The sequence below is a fragment of the Peromyscus californicus genome, unplaced genomic scaffold (assembly GCF_007827085.1).
Source record: "Peromyscus californicus insignis strain IS unplaced genomic scaffold, ASM782708v3 Scaffold_1__1_contigs__length_55948999, whole genome shotgun sequence".
NCBI lineage: Eukaryota > Metazoa > Chordata > Mammalia > Rodentia > Cricetidae > Peromyscus > Peromyscus californicus.
This window is the reverse complement of record NW_026294492.1, coordinates 10,535,008-10,559,975: the sequence shown is the minus strand read 5'-3', so window position 1 is coordinate 10,559,975 and position 24,968 is coordinate 10,535,008. Positions and strand designations below refer to the sequence as shown.

Here is a 24,968-nt window from a genome sequence, read left to right as displayed (position 1 = left end):
TAAAGTTGTATTATGCTAACAGTCATTGTTTGTTACTCTGGCACATATGTGCAGGAGTATCTGCAGGCTGCAGAACCGGGACTTGACTGGCTGAACTGTTGGGAAGGAACGTCTCCAAGTTTATCAGATAATGTCACCATTTTTTCACAGTAGTTTCACCAATTTACCATCATTGTGCAAGCCTTCCTGTTATTTCACAGTTTTTGTTGTCACTATGCTTTCTTCCCCATTTATTTATTTATTTATTTATTTATTTATTTATTTATTTATTTATTTATTTATTTATTTATCTATCTATCTATCTATCTATCTATCTATCTATCTATCTATCTATTTATTTATTTATTTTCCCAAGCCACAGCCCAATTTTATATTTACACTCATCGCAAAGCATGACTCAGGGCTAACAACAGGTGTCGGGGATGGGAGGTTGTAGGTCACTGAGGAGACTGTGGAGGTGGATGACAAGGGTTGGGGAAGACAAGGGAAGGCCATGGTGAGGATGGGCAGGACCCTCTTCCAATGTCCCCAGGCTCCCAGGTGTGCCAGGGCAGAGAGCAGATAAGGCTGTCTTCAGGATTTGGACTTTGAGACAGCTAGTCCAATGACCCCAGCCAGTCCCGCCACACCCAGGGCCATGCCACCAACAATGGCCATGCCTCCTAGTCCATCTTTCTTCATGGCCTTGTCAATGAGGCGTTCCAGCTCCTTGGCCTGGTTGTTCTGGGGCTCAGTCTGCAGCAGTCCTCGTACATACTTTAAAGCTTTTTCATATTCCTTGAGACGGTAGTTGCCCACTGCCAGGTAGAAGACATAATCCCACTGTTCCTCTTTGCTCCCTTTGGGCAACAGCTCCTCTAGGAGCAAGATGCCTTTACGGATGTCGTCATTGTATTTGCTTCGCACCAGGCACCAGGCATACTCAAACTGTGTGCTTTTGGAAACAGAGCCAGCTGCCTGCTCAGACTGAAATTTCCTTTCAAAATTCTTCAGATCCTCCCCAGACACCAGCTCGTTCAGTACAGCCTCCATGTCCACCACCCCTCAAGTCTCGAACTAAGGTCTCTACTGGGCCACCGTCTCCATGGTCCAGTGGCAGGACTTTTCCCCTTTTATTGAAAATAGATTTTTTTCATACAATGTTGTTTTCCCCTCCTCCTGTTTCAGTTCCTCTCCATCTCCCCTCCCATCTCAGTTCACACCCTTTCTGTCTCTTCATTAGGAAACAGGAGGCATCTAAAGAATAATAATAAAATAAAGTGCAATACAGTAAGATGAAGCAAAGACAAACCAATTGAAAGAGGACAAAACAATCAAACAAGAAAAACAGCCAAAGAAAAAGCACAAGAGATGCACACAGATGCAGAGGCGCGTGTTTGCACACACAGGAATCCCATAAAAACACAAGACCAGAAGACAAAATCCATAAACAAAGGACTTGTCCTGACTTAACGCTCTGAGACAGAGAGCCCCCAAAGATGCCACTGAGTTTGTTTTGTGTTGGCCATCTACTACTGGGCATGTGGCCTACCCCTAAGAGTGGTTTGTTTCTCCAGTGAGACTTCCTTGGAGGAAACTGGTTTTCTATTTGCAAGTGGTTTTCAATTGGAGATAGATTCTGGCTTAGGGATGTGAGAGAGAGAGAGAGAGAGAGAGAGAGAGAGAGTGTGTGTGTGTGTGTGTGTGTGTGTGTGTGTGTGTGTGTGTGTCACTTCTCCTTTCAGCTCTAGGAGCCCATCTGGTGCACACCTGTGTAGGCCCTATGCATGCTGTCTCTCTCAGTCTCTGTGAGTTCGTATGTGCATCCATTTTGTTGATTTAGAGGGCCTTGTTTTCTTGGTTTTCTCCATCCCCTCTGACTCTTACACTTTCTGCCTCCTCTTTCGAAGGGTTCCCTGAACCCTTGAGGGGAGGGATTTGATGGACACATCATATTTAGGACTGAGTGTTCCAAGGTCTCTCACTCTCTGCATCTTGTTTGGTTATGGTTCTCTGCATTTGTTTCCATTTGCTGCAGGAAGAAGCTTCTCTGATGATTGTAGCTGGAGTTTCCTCTCCCGTCCCGCCAAACTCTGGTAGTCCAACAGCCCACTTATAAAATAAACACACAGACACTTATATTATTTAAACTGTTTAGCCTAATGGCTCAGGCTTCTAGCTATCTAGTTCTTACATCTTAAATTAATCTATTTCTATAAATCTATACCTTGCCACGTGGCTCGTGGCTTACCAGCATCTTCACATGTTGCTTGTCATGGCGGCGGCTGGCAGTGTCTCCCCCCTCCTTCCTGTTCTCTCAGTTCTCCTCTCTGTTAGTCCCGCCTATACTTCCTGCCTGGCCACTGGCCAATCACTGTTTTATTTATTGACCAATCAGAGCACATACAGACCATCCCACAGCAGATGATGACTGAGTAAGGCACTGAATGTCATTAGGAGTCATTTTATTGCTATGTTTTTTTAGTAGCACAGTAGTATTTGGGTTTCCCCCAGGTCCCTGGGTTATCTAGTCTCAGGTTCTTGGCCACCCGAGCAGTGTTGGGGATGGGTCATATCTCATGGAACAGGCCTTAAATCCAATTAGATACTGGTTGGTTACTCCCACAAGCTCTGTGCCACTACTGCACTGGTGTATCTTGCAGGCAGGTCACTTGTGTAGGGCAAAGGATTTTTACCTTTCCCCTTTGGAAGTGTGTAGAGTAACTTGCAGTACCAAAAACACTAGTCCAAAGGATGAAGGCTCTAGGTAGGCACCAGCTCCGTTTCCAATGAGTTATGTAGAGGTTTTCTTCAGCAATGGGGCCTTACCGTCAATTTGTGGAGAGCCATGAAAGTAGCCTTGGTAGTTTGTACTCTTGGTGGTGGGTTTACTATCAGATTGAATGCCTGTTGTGAAAGAATTATCTCTGGGATGGAACAGGTGCAGCTCAGGGGTACATGTGCATGGTCCTGGGTTCATCCTCAGCTCTGCAAAAACCCAATAACGGAACAAAAAATATCCCATTCTAGTTTTAATTTGCATTTCTTTGTCTTCTAATGATGTTGAACAGCTCTTTGTATGTTAATTGGCTATTCAGTGCTTATTCACTATGAAATGCTTATCATAGGGTTTATTTTATTAGGTACTTTGGTCCTGACATTTTGTATAATCTGTATAATCTACATATTAATTCTGGATGTGTGAGATGCATGGTGAATACTTCCCAAGATGGCACTTACCGTTATAGTTCTTTTCTTTCTTTTACATTTTATTTTTATGAATGATGTTTGGATATAATTTCAAGTGTTAAGTAGTTTTAAAAAATCCCTTGCTCCAAATTCTTGCTTTCCACAAGTAGATACTTTCAGCTGTTAGTTGATTCTTCATCTTCAAGATTGAAGTAAAATGCTCACATTGTTACTGCTTTGTTTCTAATTTCATACATTATATATTGACTTGTCTTTGTGGACAGAGGTATTTATTTTTCTTACTCATTCTGCTAGGTATGTGCAATGCTTTGCTGTTCTCCTTTACTGCTCCCATCATAGTTTGGTCATGAATGTGCTAGCTGCAGGTGTGACTAGAATGTTCATAGTGTTGCGGTAGTACGTTTTCATTTTTCCCAGTGAACGTTGATTTCTACCCTCTGTGCCCTCTGCTAGACCTTACGTAACTTACTGTAGAGGGGACCATGGGCAACAAATAAAGGCCATAAAGTATGTGAGGAGCTGATAAGTACTCCTGAAAAGAAAGTTACCAGAGATGGAGAGTAAGGAACAGATGATAGTTTAGAGTGTCCAGCTGGTGAACTCTCTGGGCAGACCAAGGAGCTTGTCATGAAACCTGATGACTTGAGTTCACTCACAGGGTGGAAAGAGATAATTGGCTTCTATAAACTGTCCTCTGATATCTACACCCATGCTGTGGGATATGCCTATGTAAAAACAAAACATGTCTAGGTTACCCCCACTGAAAAAGTGACACCTCCCCAAAGACTGACAAGAAGGAAGGGTAGTTGTTTCTGGATAGCTAGGATATGAGGCTTCCATGCAGACAGAATAACTAGCTCTGACTTGGTAATGTCCTTTGTGCTGCCTAGGAATAGCAGGAAGGCCAGTTTGGAAGGAGCCAGTTGACAGGTAGATTAATTATCTGTCAAAGAATAATGCTGAGTGCCGAATCATGTAGAGCTTTGTAGACCATGTATGGTGACATATATTCTTTTTAAAATCTACTCTCCGGTTAGTTAAACATTCTCGTTAATTACCAACCCAGGAATGGTGGTACATGCCTGTAATCTCAGCATACAAGAGTCTAAGCACCTGAGGGCATGTTTAGTGGGAGTGGTCTTTTTAATGAGTTTCAGAAAGTTAGGTGTATTCTCTAACTGAAGGAGATGCTCTCCTTGATTCCACAGTCATATGTAACTCTTGATAGCTGTCGGCTCAGAGATGGATGGCACTGATGTTTCTGGTTGAGAATTGCTGTCAAACAGGGATGGATGTAAATATCCTACTGGGAATGATAAAACATTTGCTTTGTGGTTTATATTTTCACTGTGTGGTCTTTTTTTAAATGAAAGAAGGTGAAATATTTATCACAGTTTTGTTTATTTTCTCTTTCTCTAGTAATATGAGCATGTGACATTCATCATCTACAAGGGTTTTGTAAGTGCACAATAAATCAGCCATAGTAGAGTTGGAATAAATTGGTAACACACAAACTCATGGTTTTTATGAAATTCGTTGTGTTGTCTGGTGCCACAAGCTTTGTTCAAGAAGAGAAATTGGGGTGGTAAATTGGGTAACATGAAACAGAAATTAATTGGGCAGCTTGCGAATGGGCTCTATGGACATGCTTGGTTATTTTACTCCACATCTAAGTCAGCCCAAGAAATGTGTTTTATTCTCCTTAAACACTCAGAGTATCTCATACTCTAGCCCTCTCCCTGCTCCAACCACCCGTGTGCCAGCACCCTCCTCTTCTTCTGTCTGACTCTTTTCTTTGAACTGCTGGTTTTATTTTAGTTTACACTGGTTCTGCCTGAAAGGAATCCCTTACATTCTCAGAGGAAACAACACTGAACTGAAATTTGTCTTTAAGATTTATTTTATGTGTATGAATATTTTGCCCGAATGTGTTCGTGTGCACCATGTATGTGCCTGGTGCCCTCAGGGGTCCGAAGAGGGTGTCAGAGTCCATGAAACTGGAGTTACAGATGGATGGGAGCCACCACATGGGTGCTGGTAATTGAACCCAGGTACTCTGCATGAGCAGCAAGTGCTCTTAACCACTGAGCCATCTCTCCAGCTCTGACATTGAACTTTTATTGCATGGTGGGTGGAATGCTTGCTAGAGGAGGCTCTGGAGTGCTCCCTGTACTTCAGGACTGTGAGGTCAATCTTAGTGGTCATGTGCTCACAAATAAGGATGTTTAATAGACATTTTAAATGACATTGACTACTTTTAACAGTGTGTAGGGGTCTTTTAGTTTTTGTTCTTAATTTAATAGTAAATATAGGTAAGCAAAATTGGATTTATTCTTTTTGAATTTCCACCAGGTCTTTGATTACTACACAAGTACTGTTTAGTATTGACTAGTTTGACTACATCTCAGCGATGTTGAAAGACTGAGAAAATACCTCCTGTTTTCAGAAGATACTCATACTCACAGTTCTTGATGATACTAACAATTTCAGTACAACTCAGTGATTTCATTAAATGTACAGAATGATGCAGCTACTATTGAATGGGGTTTGCAGCCTAATACTCATCAAGATCATCTGAATGAATTTTATGGTTATATGTCATAGTGGAATAAGCTGTTTTTGTTATTCCATTTGTACTTGCTAACAGGTAATACTGGAAGTGTGCTTTTTTTTTTTTTGTTTGTTTGTTTGTTTAGAATAGAGGTTTATTTTGGCTTACAGTCCTGAGGTCTAAGGTCTGTGGGCATTATCTGGTGGATAGCCTTCATGCTGTCAAGAATCCTGTGGCCTTTTAGATTATCACATGGAAAGGGAACAGGAGGGGCGGCGTTGGGGACAGGGCAGGGAGAGAGGAAGAGGGGAGAGAGCTCCCAGCCCTCATCTGGTCTTTCTACCCCTTGGTTTTAATCATGGAGGTTCTCCGTAATTGTTTTATCTATTCCTAATCCCATAAAAGTCCCCATGTCTTAGCACTATAGTTAGGTTAATTTTGTATACCCTCTTAGTACTTCACAATGGAGATCAAAATTTAACACATGGAGCCAGAGCCTTGAGGTTATAATCAAACCCTATCGAAGCCATAGCACTATTTTGTATAAATAATTGAATAAATCAGAAAGAAAAAGAGGCCCTTTAGTTTCCATTTGAACGTTTTATCTTGAACACTGATGTTTCATCCAGTCCTTGAGAAGTACCTGATTGATGAATAATGCAAGTCATAGCTGTGCAGAGGGAGAAGTCATGGCTTTGGATGACTGAAAATAGACTGTTCTTGAAGTGAACATTGTTTTAAGCCAAACTTGACACAATATTTACAGAGAATAATAGATAGGACATCAGCTTGCCTTTAAGTGAATGATTGTCAGCCAGGGGTGAACTGCAGTGCTAAAGAGTAGTTAAGTCAAGGCTGCCCTTACACACACAGTAATCAGGGCCATGGCTGTTCCAGGAGGCTCTGGAGATGGAAGAGGACATACAGTCTTTAGGGATGTAGGGAATACTTGCAAGTAATGGAGTGCTGAATGATGAAGAGCTGTGCTTCATGGATGCTGATTTGGTTATCCCAGGTGGGTTTCTGTATTCCAAAGAAGCAGCTAGTCCTTAGTGTGGGGTAGGAGGTGGGTAAAATGCTTCCTGTGTGAATGAAGCTGCAGGTGGCCCTATGCTAACTTTCTGGCTCTGGGGACAGGCTGGTGATTCTGTGCAGGATTGCAGGATTGCAGGATTGCTCGTAGGAAAGGAAGAATGCTTCAGTCAGAGTCTGCTGCATTGGACCTTTGATGACACAGGGACTCAGTGCGTTGATGAGACCGGTGTCTAGTATTGTACTTGATGTGTGAGCATCAGCAATTGAGTGGACGTTGTACTCGCATTCCATTCCACAAGCACAGGCTGGCTTCTGATGAGGGTGCAGATGCTGTTGTCTTTAGACAGAGCTGTAGGGCTGAGCCTTTTAGAAGTGAGTTGAGGCTTGCTGAGATTTGCAGACTGACTTTTGGATCCCATAGGCACTGGGAAGTGGGGTCCTACCTCCTTCCCTTCCTCCCTCCCACTCTTCCTTTCTCCTTCCCTCCCTCCCTTCCTTCCTCCCTTTCCAAAGAAGTCAACTTGGCCAACTGAATTTCTTCTTATGCTCTGAGCGCTGCCTGATGCTCATTCTTGGGCGTGAATGAAGACCTGCGAGACTTCTGCCTTACCTTGACTTATTTCATAGGAATCTCACATAGTTTTGTTTGAGAGGAACAGTGGATTCGTGTGTGCGTGCGTGCGTGCGTGTGTGTGTGTATGTGTGTGTGTGTATGTATGTATGTACATATAGGAAATAGTATGTTATATACTTTCCTTGTTTTGCAAGTCTGGTCTTACGTCTTTTTTATGGTGCTGGGATGTAGCCCCATGCCCCCTGCTTGGCAGACAAGTCGTCCCACACTTGGGCACACCCAGTTCTTTAAGTTCTTAAGTATTTTAACATTTTGGGCCCTGAGTGTCCGTTTCCTTTCCTTGTTCCATTTTTATGTACATTAAACATTCTGGTTTTTGTATACAACAGCTGGAACTGTTGGTTATTTCTTTTTTGTGTTTTGTTTTGTGGGCCACTAGATGGCAGGTTCTTCCAACATTTACTAGACTTATGACCCTTAATAAACCATTTCTACTTCTTGAAATGCTTTTTCAGTGTGCCTCTTCATTTGGTCACCATTACATGAGGTCTTGGTACTGAAGGGCTCACATCACCTGTCTGGCCTTTTCTCAGGCAGTGTGTGTGTGTGTGTGTGTGTGTGTGTGCGTGTGTGTGTGTGTTTCCCCATCAGTCACTCTATTTTTTTTCTGGTCCCTGTGTTCCTGCTCTGACTTTCAGAGTTAGATCCTGAGAGCTGGAACAGCCTTCATCCGTCATTGGTTAAACTCCTCATTTTTCAGGAGGGAGAGCTGCAGCTTGGAGAGATTAAGCCAAGGACGAAGACTGTGTCTTGTCTTTGTACAGCTACGGTTCCTCGAACATACTACCTAGATAGATGTTTCTTGAGTGAAGCACACTGGGTAATGCTGTAAAGAATACCAAGATGAAGTGGACAGCACCCAAGTGGCTCCAACTCAGTGATGGAATTATGACTTGATTAACTGTTGCAGTGAATTGTGCTAAGTGCTCAAGGAAGAGATCATGACTAAATACTTGTGATGCTAAGGGTCCCCTGCATTTCCTCTCCTATTCCTGCAGGCACTCACTGCATTTCCTACAGTTCCCTGTGCAGCATGTTCCCTTGGCTGGAGTGCTGCTACTTAACCTACTTGCCTGTCTGGGAACTTTTCAAAGGCTGCCTCCCTGTGATGCCCCCCCCCCCCCCCGACATCTTCCTTCATGTACTTGTCCCTGTGATGTGGTTTTGTACCTAGCTCCAAGGTTGCTGCCAGGGTTCTGTGCCGCAGTCGTCAGTGGTTGCTAATGGTTACTAGTAATTCATCTGCAGTGGATTGGGTCCATGCTCATTTCTGTGGAAGAGTGTGTGTCAAAGGCTGTGGTTGTGCAGAATATACATACAGAATGCAAGCCTGCTAAGCAGCTCTGCACATGATACTAACTATGAAATGGGGGAGTTCAGGTACTCATTGATGTCAGGAGAGTTAGAAATGGCATCGTCTGCTGTCCTTCAGTTGCTTACTGAGTACTTTGTGTGCAAAATTGATGAGAAAGGCATGTCTACAGATTGCATACTTTTCTGCAATGGTATTTGAACTTCATGCCCTGACTCCCAAAACCTTGATAGTTTCTGCTAACACATTACCACATGATTTCATAGTGAAGATTTTCTTCAGTTTTGTGTTTTTGTGAAGAAGTAGTTCTGTTTTTGAGTGCGGTGACTGTCATGTCTGGAAAGCACTGTTCTGCAGCATTCCTTCACTACTTCTGGCTCTTACAGTCTTTCTGCTTCCTTTCCTGTGATGGTCCCTGAGTCCGGGGGAGAGGGGTTCCAATTAAGGAGAACACTCTCTTGTCTCTTACTCTCTCTCCTCTGGTCAGTTGTGACTCTCTATATCAGCTTCTCTGATGAAGACTGAGAGCCGCACTAACACATGGTGTCAAGATAACTGTTTAAGGTTACAGTCGAATACTCTGTCCATTTAGCTGAATAATAGCAGAGTCCTCCCCTGGGGCTTATGACCCACCCAGCGTGGTTTCTTGGCTTAGTGAACAGCAGTTTTAGATAGGAGTTTGTCACAGAGGCTGTGACTGTATACATAAGACCAAGTCAGCCACAGTTCTGGACTGGATGAGAGAGGGGAGTCCTCCCCATAGCTGAAGGGCTGTTGGCACTTGATGGCTGCTGGGGGAGGGAGAGTCAGTTTCATTTGGAAGTGGCCCCTGGTAGGCTGTCCATTTTTAGTGGGTGGCCTTACACCCGTGCACATGCTGGCAGTGCTGTGCTTACTCAGTGGGTTAAAATGAAAGAGTGCCTGAAGTTGGGAGGGAAAAGTGATGACGGGATGGGAGGAGTTGGGGGGAGTGAGAGTGGATTTGTTTAAAACTGAATACATATGTGTTATAAATTCTCAATTTACTTATAATTAAATAATTTTACCTTATATCTTTATATACTTAAAAGTTACATAAATATATTTATGTGATAATATGATTGTCACATATGTGACAGTGTTAAGTGTGACTCTGAATGTAAACACTCAGCCCGATCTCTTCTGCCTCTGCTCTGCGTCTGAGTATTCTTGGTGGAGGAGCCTAGTGAAGCCGAACATGACATTAGTGCTAGGAGTCACTTTCTACCATATTGCCTGTTTGTAGACTCAATTTCCATAAAAACCTGACAGCGATTTTAGTGGTAAGTCAGAATGCTCAGGCTCTAGCCATCAAGTTCCTGCTTCTTTCCTATATTTAACGTGTCAAGAGGCAGCTTTCATGACTTCATGTACATTTTTTGAATTTTATTTTGTGTGTATGGGTGTGTCTTACCTGCACCTGCGCCTCTTCATCATGTGCATACAGCACCCATGGAGACCAGGAGAGGGTGTTGGATCCTTTTGGACTGGGGTTGTGAGCTGACATGTGGGTGCTGGGAATTGAACCAGGGTCTTCAGGAAGAGCAGCCAGTGCTCTAAACCTCCAAGCCAGCCTAGCTTTCATGATTTTAGTGTGTGACCTTTCATTATATTTAAAAAATATTTTCTCACTTTACATTGTAAACAGAGCCACACTAACAATGATGATAGTTTCTATGTCCATAAACCTTCTCACCATAGGTAAACATTTGCACTGTAAATGTAATCTCACTAGTTTGTAAGACTTGCTAAACCTTTGAGGGGTGTTGGTATAAATCTGCACATTTGGTTTTTGGATTTCTTTTATGTCCTCCTATTGCTTATTTATTCCTTGTCCATTGTTCTTTTGGATTGGTGGTAGATCATTGTAAATCCTTTATATGGATATACTATTGGTTTTATATGTTTAAACTTCTCCCATTTATTATTTTTATTTGTAAATATGTTTTAAATTTGAAGTCAAATTTTCCTTCAAAAATATATATGATGCACACATGTATGCATATATACATATATATTTTTTTTCTCACTTTGTATAGCCCAAGCTGTCTTTGAATTTGTTGTGTAGGCCAACCTGGCTTCAAACTTACCATCCTTCTACCTCAGCCCCCCAAATGCTGCTGTTACAGGAATGCATCACCACCCTTGGCTGGGGAAGATGTCTTAATGACACAAAGGCAGGGAATGCTTCCAAGTCAAGATGCACAAACCCAGCTTGGCAGGGTGGACTGTCCTGTTTGGATGGAGTTGGCATGCCCCTCTCCCATGGACACCCTTTTTTGGGGAAATATTCACTGTCACAGAGTGATTTGCACAGAGTGAATGCTCTGGGCAGGTACTTTTGCTGTTACCGTGACTAGAGATCAGTGTCTCTCTGGCCTTGGTGAATAAGCTTCTTGTGCTTTAGCGCTGAGATCTGCCTGGTGTAGAACTAGTCCAATAGGCTTCTGCCATCACCCCAAACTGTTCAAGCAGCAGGAGAAAGGACTTGTGTAAAGGCTGAAGTTGGGTTCTCGAGGTACTTATTTGACATCATAGGTTTTTGAGTTGGGATAAGGTCTCAGGTGAGACATTGGAGGATTTTTATTCAGTTTTGAAGTTCTTAGAGATTTCTTTCTTGTTCTTATCATTATTGTTAGTCCAGTTCAGAAACACGTCAGGAAGCAGTTGCTGGATGAGAAGCACAGTTCATGGAATTGGAGTCTGATAAGTTGTCTGCATTTTAGGATTGGCAGTGAAACATGGTGTGCCTTAATTATTCCAAGGCTGCTCTACCACATCGTCACGAACTTGGTGGCATAGCATGCATTTATCTTGGTCTCAGGAGGTCAGAGGTTGAAATGAGCATCAGTGGGCTCCTCCAGGTGCCAGCAGGGCCACTCTACAGGCTTTTCTAGGCTATCCCGATCCCCTGTCTTGTTACACTGCCTACCTCCAAAGCTGGCCTGGTCAGTTGAGTCTTTCCCATGTTACTTCACTCCAAGCCAGGCACTTCTGCTTGCTCCTTCCACTCTCAGGACCCTTGTGATTTCATGGGCCCGCTTGGAAAGCCAAGACAGTTTCCACGGGAGGAGAGTTGATTGACAATCTACTTCTCTCTGCTGCCTAGCACAGAAGGTGTGCAGAAGGAATGGGAAACAGGTGTTGATTTTTACAGTCGTGTAGCTCTGTTTGACAACCCTTAACATACATACCTGTACTAGTCTTAAATGTGAAATGTTGAGTGGTCATCATGTGATGTCAAGCTATTGATGCTTATAATTTTATAATACTCAGTTATAAAATTAAATGTAGTACATGGTGGTACATGCCTAGAATCCCAGCATTTGTGAGGCAGAGCAGGAGGATTGTGAATTAGAGGTCAGTGTTGGCTTTATAGTAAGACTGTATCTAAAAAAAAGGGGCAGTAAGTTAATAGGGTTCTATAATTTAATCTTTTGAAATGTCAGATACTAGAAACCTTATGAGGTAGTGTTATCTTCACTAAAAACAAACAGACAGAGAGAAACAAAATGTTTCAAGTTGTGGGTTTCCTGTGAGTAGAGCCTAGAAAAACAAAGGGATATGTGTGATGAAAGTACACGCTCTTCTCACCAAAACGGGGGCTTTGTGGCCATGGGGGCTTTGTGGTGATGGGGGCTTTGTGGTGATGGGGGCTTTATTGGTTTTGATGTGAAGGGCTTTGACACGGTGTCCTGACACTTGAAATGGCAGTAGATAGTGTGGGTACAGCATGTGAACAGAGGCCCAGGAAACCTCTGCTGGGAAGTCTGTCACTCTGTTAGGTAGTGGACAGTTTTTCAATCATGGAAACTCTTCATTATTTTAATTATTAATTTAACCATTAAGAAACGCATGGATTCTTTTTCTTGTTATTTCTGTTGTCTCTTGCCATTGACAACAGATAACCCACTAACAATGAATGTTTTCCTATTAATCTATCAAAACCTTACCTTTCGTTTTTATTATTTATTATTTGTATGTGTGCATACATATGTGTGTCATGACATGTATGTGGAGGTCAGGGGACAACTTTGTGGAGTCAGTTCTTTTCTTTACCTGGGTTCTGGGGATCAAACTCAGGTCATCAGGCTTTCATGGCAAGTGCTTTATCCACTGATCATCTTCCTGGACCTCCCTTGACCTCACGCCCACTTTCCTCTTAAATAGAAGTGATTGTGAGGTCTGCTATGCAGGATCCTGCCAGATGTGCTGACCCTGATTTAACTGGGAGAAGTGGCTGCTGGCTCTCACTACTCACCAGCTTAGTTTTGCAATGGCTGCACAGTGTATCTTTGCTGTCCAGTGTTTGGTAGGCTGTTTGCCATCTTAGTGACTGGCCTGTAGTTTGCTGATGGAGTGTGGCAGACAGAAGCGAACCATCAATAGACTGCTGCTCACCTAGTCTTACCTCTGAGCAGTTACCGCCCTGTGTTCTTTCCCATGAAGCACACCCAGCTGCTGCCGTGGCTTTTTAAGGGTGCAGTTATGCCACCTTGCATTCGGTACGGGGTTGACATCACTGCGTGTGTATCTGGGGAAGCTGCCCAACTCCTGCTAATGCTTGTTAGGTTTGATACAGCCAGTGACTGTGAGCTGCATATGCAAATTTAAGATGTTTACCCTGTACTTCTCTATCAGTGAAGGTGAAATTCGAATAGAAAAACCGTTAGGTTTCCTTTCTAAAATAGTAATCATCTAGGTATAATGACAGCAATTTTTAGCTTTCTATGTAAAGGTGGCCGATTCTGCACTGTTTTCTTGTTATCGTGTTCATATTTGTAATTTATTAATTCTGTCTTTGTCGTTTTTAGACTTTTACTGGTTGGTGGATGTGAAACTGCTGAACTGGGCATTTCCAAAGCTTCTAGCTGTGGCCTTTCTGCATGGAGAGTTCTTTCAGGCTCACCGTATTATAAGCAAGTTACTAACAGTGAAGACAGGGTCACTGAGGTACGCATTAGTACAATTATCTTGACTATTTTCTAATTGCTGTTAGCCAAAGAAACCCTGTGTAAGATGTAACCAGGAACGTTTGTCTCAAAAAAGGGGGATTAATAATTGGTAGTGTGATTTTAATATTTTATTATTCTCGCTTGCTTGTCAATGGTAACTAAAATATTATTATAATATATCACAAATAATATTAATAATATAACTAAAATATTATTTAGTATTGCTATATATCAAATATAGTAAAGTATATCTAATTTAATGTGGCTCCCCTGTTTTTAGATATTAGAAAAACAATGTTGTCAGATGAGGTGGCTCAGCAGGTAACTGTTTGCCTTGCAAGCCTGGCAGCCTGAGTCCATTCAGAGGCAAAAGGTAACAAATGATTGCTCAGAGTTATCTTCTTGTACACCCTAGCTCACGCACCCCGGTGTGCGCACCCATAAAAAATATACCAAAATGTAAAAAAGAGAGAACAGTGTAGCCTGGCTGTTGTCTTATTATTTGTAGTTTCTCATTTAGACATTAACATTTAACAAGCTGTTTTTGTGTTGATAACTTTTCAGAGTGCTTTTACCCTGTGCTAGTGCACCCAAGTGTCCCTTCAGGTGGGTGCTCTGATTAGTCCGGGTCAGTTAACAAGCAAGTGAGAGTAATGAAGTACTCTGCTCTGGGCCACCTAGGCAGCAAGTGAAGACTGAGAGTGCCAGCTCACAGAAGTTCCGAGTTCCCACTCTTAACTAACTACTGTGCTGTACATCCTTCCATGTTTAGATGAACTGGCTTGCATCTCTGTATTCATTCTTCATCACCTCTCTTTTGTGCCCCACACTCCTTGTATTAGCTTTTTACAATTGACATGAGTGACATAAGTTTATTTTGGCTGGAAGTGTTAGAGACTTGTGCTGATGGTGGCTTGGCTCTGTTGTGGCATCGTAGCTCATGATGGGGTCAGGTGAGTAAGAGGGTGCTTACTTCCTGGCCTCCCTGAGAGGCAGGGAGAAAGGGGGCTAGAGAAGGCATGAACTTGGTGTGAGTGTCTTCCAGAGTCCCCATGTCTCTGTAGGGTGGTGGGCTTCCAGTGATGAGCCTTCCTAATGTCCTTCTGCAACACTCCTCCATAGAGGGAGCACCCCACCTCCCAATACACTGCTGCAGGCAGCCAGCCTCTAACACTTGGGCCCCTAAGGACTTTCCAGATCCCAAGTGTAGCACTGTGTTGGTCTGCAGCATTAGTGTAGGCTAGACTGGGCGTGAGAATAATCACAGTCACACAGTAAGCACATGGGAAGACCTAAAATAAGATGTCTATGGCTTACCACATCACAGTTCCCTGTCTATGGCTTACCACATCACAGTTCCCGGCCAAGCCTGCTGTTGCTGCTGTGTCATCGATGATCAAAGACTCTGTGGAAGATGACTTCTGGAGGACCCACTGTCTCCTGGTGGCTTTAGGAAGGGCAGAGAGGAACTGAAATGGGAGGGAACTTGTCACAGACTTACCCCAGAAAGTGACAACCACATGACCGTTCCTAGCTCGACAGAAGATTGGAAATAGTTTTCTATGTGTCCAGAAATATGAACTCAGTTAGGTACTGGTAAATGCTAATTGTGTCTACTGTATTGGCCATACTCTACTAATACGTGTCTTGGTTGTTTGAGTAAATTGTGTAAAAGCAGCACTTGATCAAGGTTATGAACCCTGTACTTAGTGCATGCCTGTTCTCAGTGAGAAGTTGTATGTTTTAAAGTGGGGGATGAAGTGGGCACTAAAGCACAGTGTAAGGGAATAGCTTAGGCTGCTCATTTCAGAGTGATTGTATTTGTCTTGTGATTTTTCTTAAAATGCATTGATTTAAAAGCAATCTTCCAAAGCAGTGAATGGCTTGGTGTTAAAAAAGATTCTCAAAGAAGTGCTTTTGAAAAAGAAATCTTCAGCAGTTATAGCAGTCTTCATTGTTACTATTAAAAGTGGCCTGCATTGAAATAAGTAATTGTGATTTAACCCAGCAAAGTAATACTTTTTAAAAACGATACCAACTTACTGTTTCATGTGGCCCCGAACCTTAAGTCAGCTGCTATTTGCAGCTCATATTAGAGAGTACGGTTTTTCCTTCCATTTCTGACCTGCCTGATTTCCCACTTGTGGATTTTCTCTTCAGAAGCCAGGGAGGAGGCAGTTTATGTTAGCAGCCCCTTTTCCCAGCTCCAGAGTGTTAGGCCAAATGGAGCTTAACGACTGACGACAGGAAGACAGGGCTCGGATCGGATCCTCTGGTTCCTTATAGCATTCTCCTCAAGTTCGGTTACCTGTGTGTCCCATTATGCCAGTAAGACTGTTACTCTTATCTGCCCCTGAGAAGACTGAGGTGGGAATTCTTTGCAGAAATGGACACATTATTTTATTTTGTAGGAACTTTTTAGCTGTGTTTTTCTCTGACTTATGCAACTTTTAGTTTTATGTGGCATAAATCAAGCAGATCTTGAAAAATCTCATGATTCAAATCTGTCTAAAACAAGTGTGATGCTTGTAGCTTATTTTCAGATGGTTCAATTAAAACATAAATTTCAAAACAAACTGATGTAGCAAAATGTCAATGACTGGTCAGCGCAGGTGAGAGGTCTGGGCCTTCATCATCTGATCACTGTCTTTTCTGTACCCTGAAATTTGTTCAAATCAAAACTGAGAAAAGGGGAGAAACAGATGAGTGTGGAGGAGAGAAGGGAAGACCCAGTGAGCACTGTGAGTCTTTTGGTCCAGCAGCGTTGAGGGCATCTATACAAAGTGGCCCTGCAGAGGGGAATTCTCCAGGTGCTGCTGCAGGGCAGCAGACCTTTCTCCTTGGCTCCTTTGGGTTTGGCTTCCTTTTGAATTCTGTGTTGGAAAGTGCTCTGCTGTGTATAGTCCTTCTGTCTGAAGCCCAAGGGGCCGTGATAGTGACTTCTCTTAAGAGAAAATTGCTTGTCCACTGATAAAGTAAGTGAGGAAAATCATTGAATTGCAGATTGAATGCCCTGCTGTATGATTGACTTCCTGAAATGCTGCAAATGTATTTTGACTCCATTAGTAGCTTTCAAATGTGTCATGCAGCTAACCTTACAGTTGTAGCCGTTCCCACCTCAGAATCATTGGATGTTATAATGTTTGTCCCTTTCATCAGGAGGTGGGAGCTGAGAGCTGTGCTTAGCAAGTGTCCTCTCCCACAGGCTGGCAGGCTATAAAACAGACTGTGCAAAATTCAATATACGCATTGATCAACATTTCCAGATGAATGCTAGCGTCTTACATGGCTTTACTTATTAATTGCTCAACATTGAATGATTGCTACAATTAATAGGAATATAAGAAAAACTAATGTAGCCATCTCTACAAATGAGTACAATAGAGTATAATAGTGCCCAGTTAGAATTCAGTAACTGAGGCAGAGAGTAGGTGTAGGCTCTGGAGTTAGAAGGCTGATACTGAAATTCCAGGCTCCCCCCAACCCCCACTTTTTTTTTTTTTGCTACTTGTGTGGTGAGGCTTTTGCCAGGATCCATTGAGACAGTCTCTTTGAAGGCAATGGATAAACTCCTATGACAATATACATGGTAATTATTGCTATTTGGAGTTTTAAGATCAAAATTTGGATAAAGAAGTGTGAAAATGAACAAATATCCACTGAAGGTTTGTTATTAATGCTGATTCCCAGTGCATGTTATCCTGTGGAAACAATGCAGGCCCTTCGAGCATACTGTTTGCCTAAGAGCTCCTTTCTCTGAAAAGAGGGACGAAGTCGGAATCCTTCCCCCAAGACTCTCCTGCCGGCCCAGCGCTGGCCTGTGTGTGGGTCTGCCCTGGTTGCTGCTGCCCAGCACCTTCTCCTCTGTCCTTTCCCCTCCCCGTCATGCTCCTTTCCCTCTCTGTTCCCGTAGAGTGACTGTGGGGTCCAGGATGAGCTGGAATTCACACAGCTCTCTTCTTCCTGTTCCCTCCTCCCTTTAATATTTCATTCTTCTCTTTCCTTTATTTTTATTTTTTTTTGTCAAATTTTCTTTTTAGTTAATGAGTTTAGAACTTAGGGCTATTAAAAAAAGTTTTCTACATCCTTAGATCCTTGTTGAAGCGTATTGTTTTACTTAAGGCAGTATTTTTGTTTTCTTGTTTCTTGGTTGTTCCCCCAAGTGTAATCTACCCTTGTTTCTGTATGTGAATTTTTGTCTTCTGATTTTCTGTTCTTAGCATTATAGAATTTGTTGTCACTGTGTCAGTCTTGCGATTTCTACGAGATATTCCTGAACCTTCCTTGTGTTCACTGTGATGGTTCCAAGTGTAGTGGGTCCCTGTGTGGTCAGTAGAGTGAAGCTCAAATGCTCTGTAGATGTTGTTGGTGGGAAGGGTTATGGGCTCGGGGACAGCGCTTCTCTCTTGCCTTGCAGCACACTGCATTTCCTTCTTTGTCTCTTCCATCTTTAACACTCCTGTTAGCAAAAGATACTTCTTTCTGCTCGCATTGTTCTTGCCCAGAAGCCGTGTGCCTGTCGGGTCGTTCCTTCTAATCAAGGGACACTTTTGTCCTTTCCCTATAAGCCGTGCCTTGGTGAGATGGATGCTCTTCCAGTGTTCTCAGACAACACGTCGACCTGATGTTTTGCACTGTATTTAGATGGACCCTTGACTTCTTTGCTAGCTTTTCTTGGTTGTCCTTCTCGGGCCCTGCAGTACTTTTCCCATCTGCCTTGTTCACCAAGCAGGAGGAATGGACGTGACAAACTGGGATAGGATAATTTTCCTCTTTTTGTGTAAAGTTATTTTGAAAATCATCATCATCATCATCATCATCATCATCATCATCATCATCATCTGTTTTCAAGTAAAACTGCTTGTATGGTTCTTATTTAGATTGCCTTCTTGTTTTTGGAGGAAAGATTGGGAAATGTGTAGATAAGCTTCTTCAGTTGTTCGGAAGCTCTGGTAGCATAATTGTTAACTTTACCTGCATAGTGAGCACTTTTGCTTTGACATGTATTTATACATTTGTATGTATGTTTGTCTGTGTGAATTTATATGCACCATATGTGAGTAGGTACAGTGCCTGTGGAGGACTGAAGAGGGTGTTGCAACCCCTGGAACTGGAGTTCCAAGTGACTATGAGTTACTGTGTGGGTGCTGGGAACTGAACTTGGGTCCCTTGTAATAGCAGTAAGTACTCCTTTAACCGCTGAGCTACTTCTCTAGCCCCTTTGCCCGATACTTACTGTGTTGTCTAGGATGGCCTCAAAATCATGGCAGTCTCCTGAATCATGGTAGACTCCTGAATATTAAAGGTGTGAGCCACTGTACTTAGCTTCCGTTTTTTTGTTACACTATTGGAGTAAAATTCATATAGTACAAAATCAATTGTTTTAAAGTGGACAATTTAGTGATGGTGTAGACCTAGGAAAGAATCGCTAGGTCATATGATAATTTTATTTCAGTTTTGAGGATCTACTAAACTTTCCCACGTGGCTGTACTATTTTATAATTCCCAAATAGGAAAATGGTGTTTCCAAATTCTCTACATTCTCGGTGTAACACATTTTCCATTCCCAAAATTATAGTTATCTCTTGTTTTAAATACTGGTTTCTAAATGTTACTTTTTTCTCCTTGTGCTTTGAAAGAATAGATTCAATTCCAAATGAATGAGGTTTCTATGGGAACTTTTGAATTTTTTTCATAGTGATAGTAAGATAAGTGTCAACCTTAGCCTCAGCTAAGAATATGCTATGATTCTAATTTGCATATGCTGTATTAGACTTGTTTTTTGCCTACTGAAGAAAAAATTTGATTGTGGCATTATCTTAGACCTTACCACTTGGTAGATTCCCTCGCCCCATCAGAATGCCATCAAGAATCTTGGTACTCTTCAGTTTTACTTTCTGTTTGTTTATTTTTGAGACAGGGTCTCATGATGTAGCCTTAGCTGGCTTGGTACTTGCTTTGTAGACCAGGCTGGCCTCAAACTCAATAGAGATCAACCTGCCTATGCCTCCTGAGTGCTGGAATTAAAGGCTATCCATTTTTTTTTAAGTTAATTTAACACTGTGCTCCGTGGGCCCTGGTAACCATGTTAAACTACACTCAACTTTCTATCACTCGATATGTGGTAGGTTGTCTCAATCATGCGCTGTTCATTTTCTTCACCCAGCCACATCCTCAGCCCCACTGGTTGGTTTCTTAACTATTTTAAAAATACTTGATGTATGCTTTTCATTCCATGATAAAAGGACTTTAGATAATGAAAAAACATTCCATGAATCCTTCTTGATACGATGTATCTTAACTTTGTAGGTGCCGAAGACACTGGGATTATTAAAGCTGCTAAGTGTCAAGTTTTACACTCGCCAGGGACAAGAACAGGTAATGTAAATTCGCCAGTTTGTTTCTCAAACCCTTTCAGCAGAGTGCCTTAGGTTAAAGTTGAGTGAAGCGTGGGTTAGTCAGACCTTTTGTCACTCTCACCAAATATTGGGCACAGCGAGAGGTGAACAAACTTATGGTTTCAGAACTTTGAGTCCAGCAGGTTAACGGGAGCTGGTGGAGCCGGACTGTTGACTCAGCGCAGGTGGAAAACAGGCAGAGTGGCTCACCTCATGGTGGAGAGGAGGCAGAGAGGAGCGGTATCAGAAAAAGGTGCAGTGTGCAGCCTCTCCGGCCCCTTGCCTAGGACCCTGCTTCCTCCAGCCAGGTCCCACCTTCCACCTCCCACCTCTTCCCAGTATTTGATTCTGAAATTGAACCCATGAGTAGATTAGACCGTTGAATGGTTGGAGCCCTCGTGAATTGCAACAGCCTGGCAGACACACTTGGAGCTGTGCGTGTCCCTCATCTGCCTGGTTCTCTGTCTGACCAAGAGGATAGTGAAGGGAACTATCATAAGCCTTGAACGATCTAGATCTTCACTTGGGTGTATGCAATCGTGAGAATTTATAGAGTCATTTATGGAAAATTTGTGCATTTTTAGTATGTATTAATCTTAAAAGTATAACAGAGTATATCCAGTTCTCTTGGAGGATCAAGATATAGTCTGAGCAAACCACTCGCCTAGAAGCCATATATCTTTACAGATTTCTTACTTCTAAAGTTGTATGAAGATTTTATTCTGACCCATAAAGATCTTTGTGTGTGTGTGTGTGTGTGTCATAAAATTAAGAAATTCCTTCTCAAATGTGAGGTTATTAATGACTCAGTAGGAAAAGAGCCATGATGATCTGTCTTGATAGGAGAGGTGTCACTGCAGGGCACAGGCCTGGGCAGTGCCATTGAATATCGGTGGTCCACACAGCAGCTGCCTCTGAGGGAGGTGGGTACATTGTCTGTCCTATCATGACTCTTACAGGAGGCTCTATCTGCGTGGGACATCGAGTCACACTCTTGTCTCGGGAAGAGCCAAATGGCCTTACTTGTCTATTTCCTTAGTTTCCTTACTAAACCATCAGGAAGATGTAATGAGGGTTCTGTTGCTATGTTAGTATCCAGCCTATTTTAAATTTGAATTCCGTCTTGCCATTGGCAGGCCTTGGCACACTCATGCACTCTGGAGAGAGTGGCTCTTCTGTCTGTAGAGGTGAGCGGGAACAGTGCCCCTGTGTCTGCAGCCTCTTTTCCTTAATCCTCTGTGTATTTCCACTGTATTCTAGTTGGCATCCTCTTTAGTCGTTTCCTGGAGCTGTCTTCATTTTGCAGACAGAGAAACACATGTAAGACTAAATGATGTGGCTTCTGTCTTGAAGTTTGTTTGTCCTGCTGCGCTGTGTTGCCTGTGTTGGCGTTTGCAACACCATGCTGCTGTTCAGGACACCACTTCCCCTTCTCCCTGAATCCCCTTTGTATTCTCCATAATGATTTCTAAGTACTTGCTCTGTACCTGTAACTAGTGTTCTTTTGTTGTTGTTGTTAACTAAGTCCTGTTGACTATGCACACTAAAGAGTGTGGCGTTTTAGGATTCCTGTTTTTCAGTCTGTAGGCGTGTACTTTAAGACAGGCACAGTGTCAGTGCTGAGAACTAAAGGTGGTTAGTGCAGGCATCTCCTCAAGGCCCACAGTGTGATAGGGGTAGACCCAGAAGCAGGGCAAAGCAGGGCTAAGCATACTACTTCCAACTGAAGTGCAGCAGAGGAAGCATCCAGCTTGGTTTGAATCTTGAGCCGAGGAAGTTCCCAGGTAGGGAAGGGAGGCCAGGTGTTCCGGTCTGGGGGTCCGGTGTGCACAGGCGTGAAGAGTAGCAGTGGTGCCATTGGAACACACCATTTGCTCCGGTAGCTAGAGAATCCACAAGCACTTGGCTTTGGCTTTCCATGCCATAGTTCCCATGTCCTTACATTAGGACAGTATAATTATAGCGGTATTTGGAATAAGACCTATCTAGGGATTGATGTTCTCGATTTTTCTCTGTGCCTTCTCTGGCTCATGTTAGAAATGTGTGTCAGCTGATTTGATTGAGCAGAAGAGGTGTGGTCTGCATGGTTAGTGTAAAGAGACTGTTTCTCTGTCTGGTCATACTACCTAGAACTCCCGCCATGGGTTGCTTCGGCCCATGCTATTGTTTATTCTCATCAGGTGGCACTTGCTCTTTTTCATTCTGTCCTGATCCTCTGTGATTGAGCAAAGCAGAGAGAAGCAAGCAATTAATTTCATTGAAGTTTGATTCTGCATTTCGACACATTGTCCCCAAATCCTTAACTTGTCTGGGCTTTTGAATTTAGTATTCTAAACCCATTGCTTTCCAGAAAATACCTGAATGTTGTGTGTGTCATATTGTTTGTGCCTAGACATTTCTGTTTATAGCCTGTGGATTTTTAGTGCTGTAATTTCAGAGCTGTTGGCACTCAGGAGAACCTAAGGGTCTCCTCCTGCCGTGAGCACAGTCTAACTAGCAGGTGGTCTCACACGACCTCATAGCAAGCTCGGTGACTGGCATGGCAATGTCTGTTTTCTTGATGAAGAAGTTGAAGCCTCAAAACAAGTGGCCTGCCCAGTACACTCAACCAGATGTGATGTTGAGGTTTGTTCTTGGAAGGGCTTTGAAAGGTGTTCTTTTCTACCACCTTTGGCTGTGAAGGAAACCCTTAGCTGGACAGTTGAAGAAACAGAAAGCAAGGCATGCTGTACTCAAGAGGAGTCAAGACCTCCAGTTAAGCTGCATTATAGGAGAATGATCTACTTTACCACTGAAGTCTGACCGCAGTTACATTGTCTTTTCAGATGTATTCTGAGGCAGGAGGATTGTTAGGTGTTCAAGCCCCATCTTGGGCTACAGAGTAAGACCCTGTCTTGAAAATGAAAAAATAAACAAAACCTTTCCTTTAGCTATTAATATTTTAAAGTGATCTGCCTTTTTCTGTGTAACTATATATAGCTATTATTTAGTTCATTTTTTTTTTCTGTATTCACTTGTCAGACTTTAAATCAGTGACTGTCATCTTCTAGACGTTCAGTTAATGTGTGGTGGTAGCTGTTATTGCTCTCTTAATTCCTTCATGTTCACAGTGGTACCAGTAATTAGTATCTGAATTTTAACTCCTTTTGTTGGTATGTGTGCATGATGTATATATACCCTATGCGTGTGTGCACGTGTTTATGTGTGCACATGTTTGTGTGTGCAACTGTGCCTGTGGTCATTCCATGTTCATGTGTCGAGGTCAGAGGACAACAGTGGATGTCAGTCTTTGTCCCTGCATTGTTTCAAGAGAGGATCTCAACAGGGCGCTGGTGGCGCACACCTTTAATCCCAGCACTTGGAAGGCAGAGGCAGGTGGATCTCTGTGAGTTCCAGGCCAGCCTGGTCTACAGAGAGAGTTCCAGGACAACCAGAATTATTACACAGAGAAACCCTGTCTCGAAAAATGAGAGAGAGAGAGAGAGAGAGAGAGAGAGAGAGAGAGAGAGAGAGAGAGAGAGAGAGAGAGAGAGAGAGAGAGGATATTTCTGTTATTCTCCACTGTGTATGCCAGGCTAGCTGGCCCCAGAGCTTCGGACTCCATTCTTGGCTTCCCATCTTTCTGTGGGAGGCCTGGGTTTGCAGATGAGTTCTACCATGCCTGGTTTGTAGGTGGGTTCTGGGGTTCAGACTCAGTTCTTCCTGCTTGTGTGGACAGCACTGTGCCCCACTGAGCCATCCCCCTAGCCCTTCACATTCATTTAAACATAGTGGTTTAATGTGCCTAAATATCATATGGCTCCAAATGATCAGCTTTTGTTTATGGTTATGTCTTAAGACAGTAATAATAACTAGGATTAGTAATATTTATGAGTGGATTGGCTTGGAAATTTTTTTTCTCAAGGTTTTTTTTCTTCTTCATACTTTTATTGTTTTTTTCCTCAGGTTGTTAACCAAGCTATTGAGGATGGCTGTCTCAGTTTGAAAGGTCTCTCCCTTCCTCCTTTCCTCCCTCCCTTCTTTCTTTATTCTATTTTACACTAGACTAAAATATATAAACTTAAAAAAACAAAACAAAACCCAAACTCCTCGGAGTCAAATTGGTTTCGTAGGTGCCAGGCAAGGGTTGCATCCTTAAGATCTGGCAGGCTTCCCGAGGGCAGGGATTCGGGTTTATTTTGTTTACTGCTGACAGCAGAGTGTAAAGACAGAACCCGGCATGCGGTATTTATTGCTCAATATGTAATACTCAGTAAGTATTTGTGGAATGTTACAGGAGCTCCAATTAGGAAATTACATTTAATTGGTTTGATATTTTTCTTAAGAATATGTAGAAGTTCAGAACGTTTTGAATGCATTCATTAGAATCCAGTGCTTTTATTTTAGTATCGCTTGTATAATTGAAAGGTGTAGGTAATGGAAACCCCTCATGTGGTTCCATAGAGATGATGAGAACTGAAGAAAGTGAGATAGTTTAAACTAATCTCAGTGTAACACCCTATTTAACATCACAACGATCCCTTGTCTTAAGGAACATTGACATTTTATTACAGTATTTGAGAGAAGGTACAAGTCCTGCTTTAAATATTGATGCCAGTAACAGAAGCCTTTAATTAGTGCTTTTAATTATGAAGAGATCCAGTGGACATTTGAGCTAATACTTTAGTGCAAGTGAGAAGGTACATGAATTGCGTCAAGCCAACGTGTGGTTTAATGACTTTGTGAAATAACTTTATTGGAATTGAATAGTCCCCTTTTAGTGGCTCACTGGTTCTTATGGTAGTCACAGAATCTCAGTACCACCATCGCAGTCCCAATTTTAGAACGTTTTTTCACCTTAAAAAACACATACCCTTTAACCGTTACTCCCAAGTGT

The 24,968-nt window shown here is 42.5% G+C and overlaps 2 protein-coding genes across 6 annotated transcripts in view; one reads left to right on the top strand and one right to left on the bottom strand.

Moving 5' to 3' along the window:
* Nbas (NBAS subunit of NRZ tethering complex) overlaps positions 1-24,968 on the top strand; it is a 281,500-nt gene that overhangs the window by 23,317 nt on the left and 233,215 nt on the right. For all 5 annotated transcript variants that reach the window (XM_052745880.1, XM_052745878.1, XM_052745879.1 and 2 more), the window contains exons 10-11: positions 13,554-13,692; positions 20,004-20,072. In XM_052745880.1, coding sequence (XP_052601840.1) covers positions 13,554-13,692; positions 20,004-20,072 — 208 coding nt within the window. The remainder of the gene's footprint in view (positions 1-13,553; positions 13,693-20,003; positions 20,073-24,968) is intronic.
* LOC128115330 (mitochondrial fission 1 protein-like) lies at positions 553-1,065 on the bottom strand. The gene has a single exon (XM_052745882.1). The coding sequence runs from the start codon at positions 1,030-1,032 to the stop codon at positions 574-576; it is 459 nt and encodes a 152-aa protein (XP_052601842.1). The 5' UTR covers positions 1,033-1,065; the 3' UTR covers positions 553-573.

What these genes read in the sequence shown, in the direction of transcription:
- LOC128115330 (XM_052745882.1), bottom strand. Translation starts at nt 1,032, where the DNA reads ATGGAGGCTGTACTGAACGAGCTGGTGTCTGGGGAGGATCTGAAGAAT.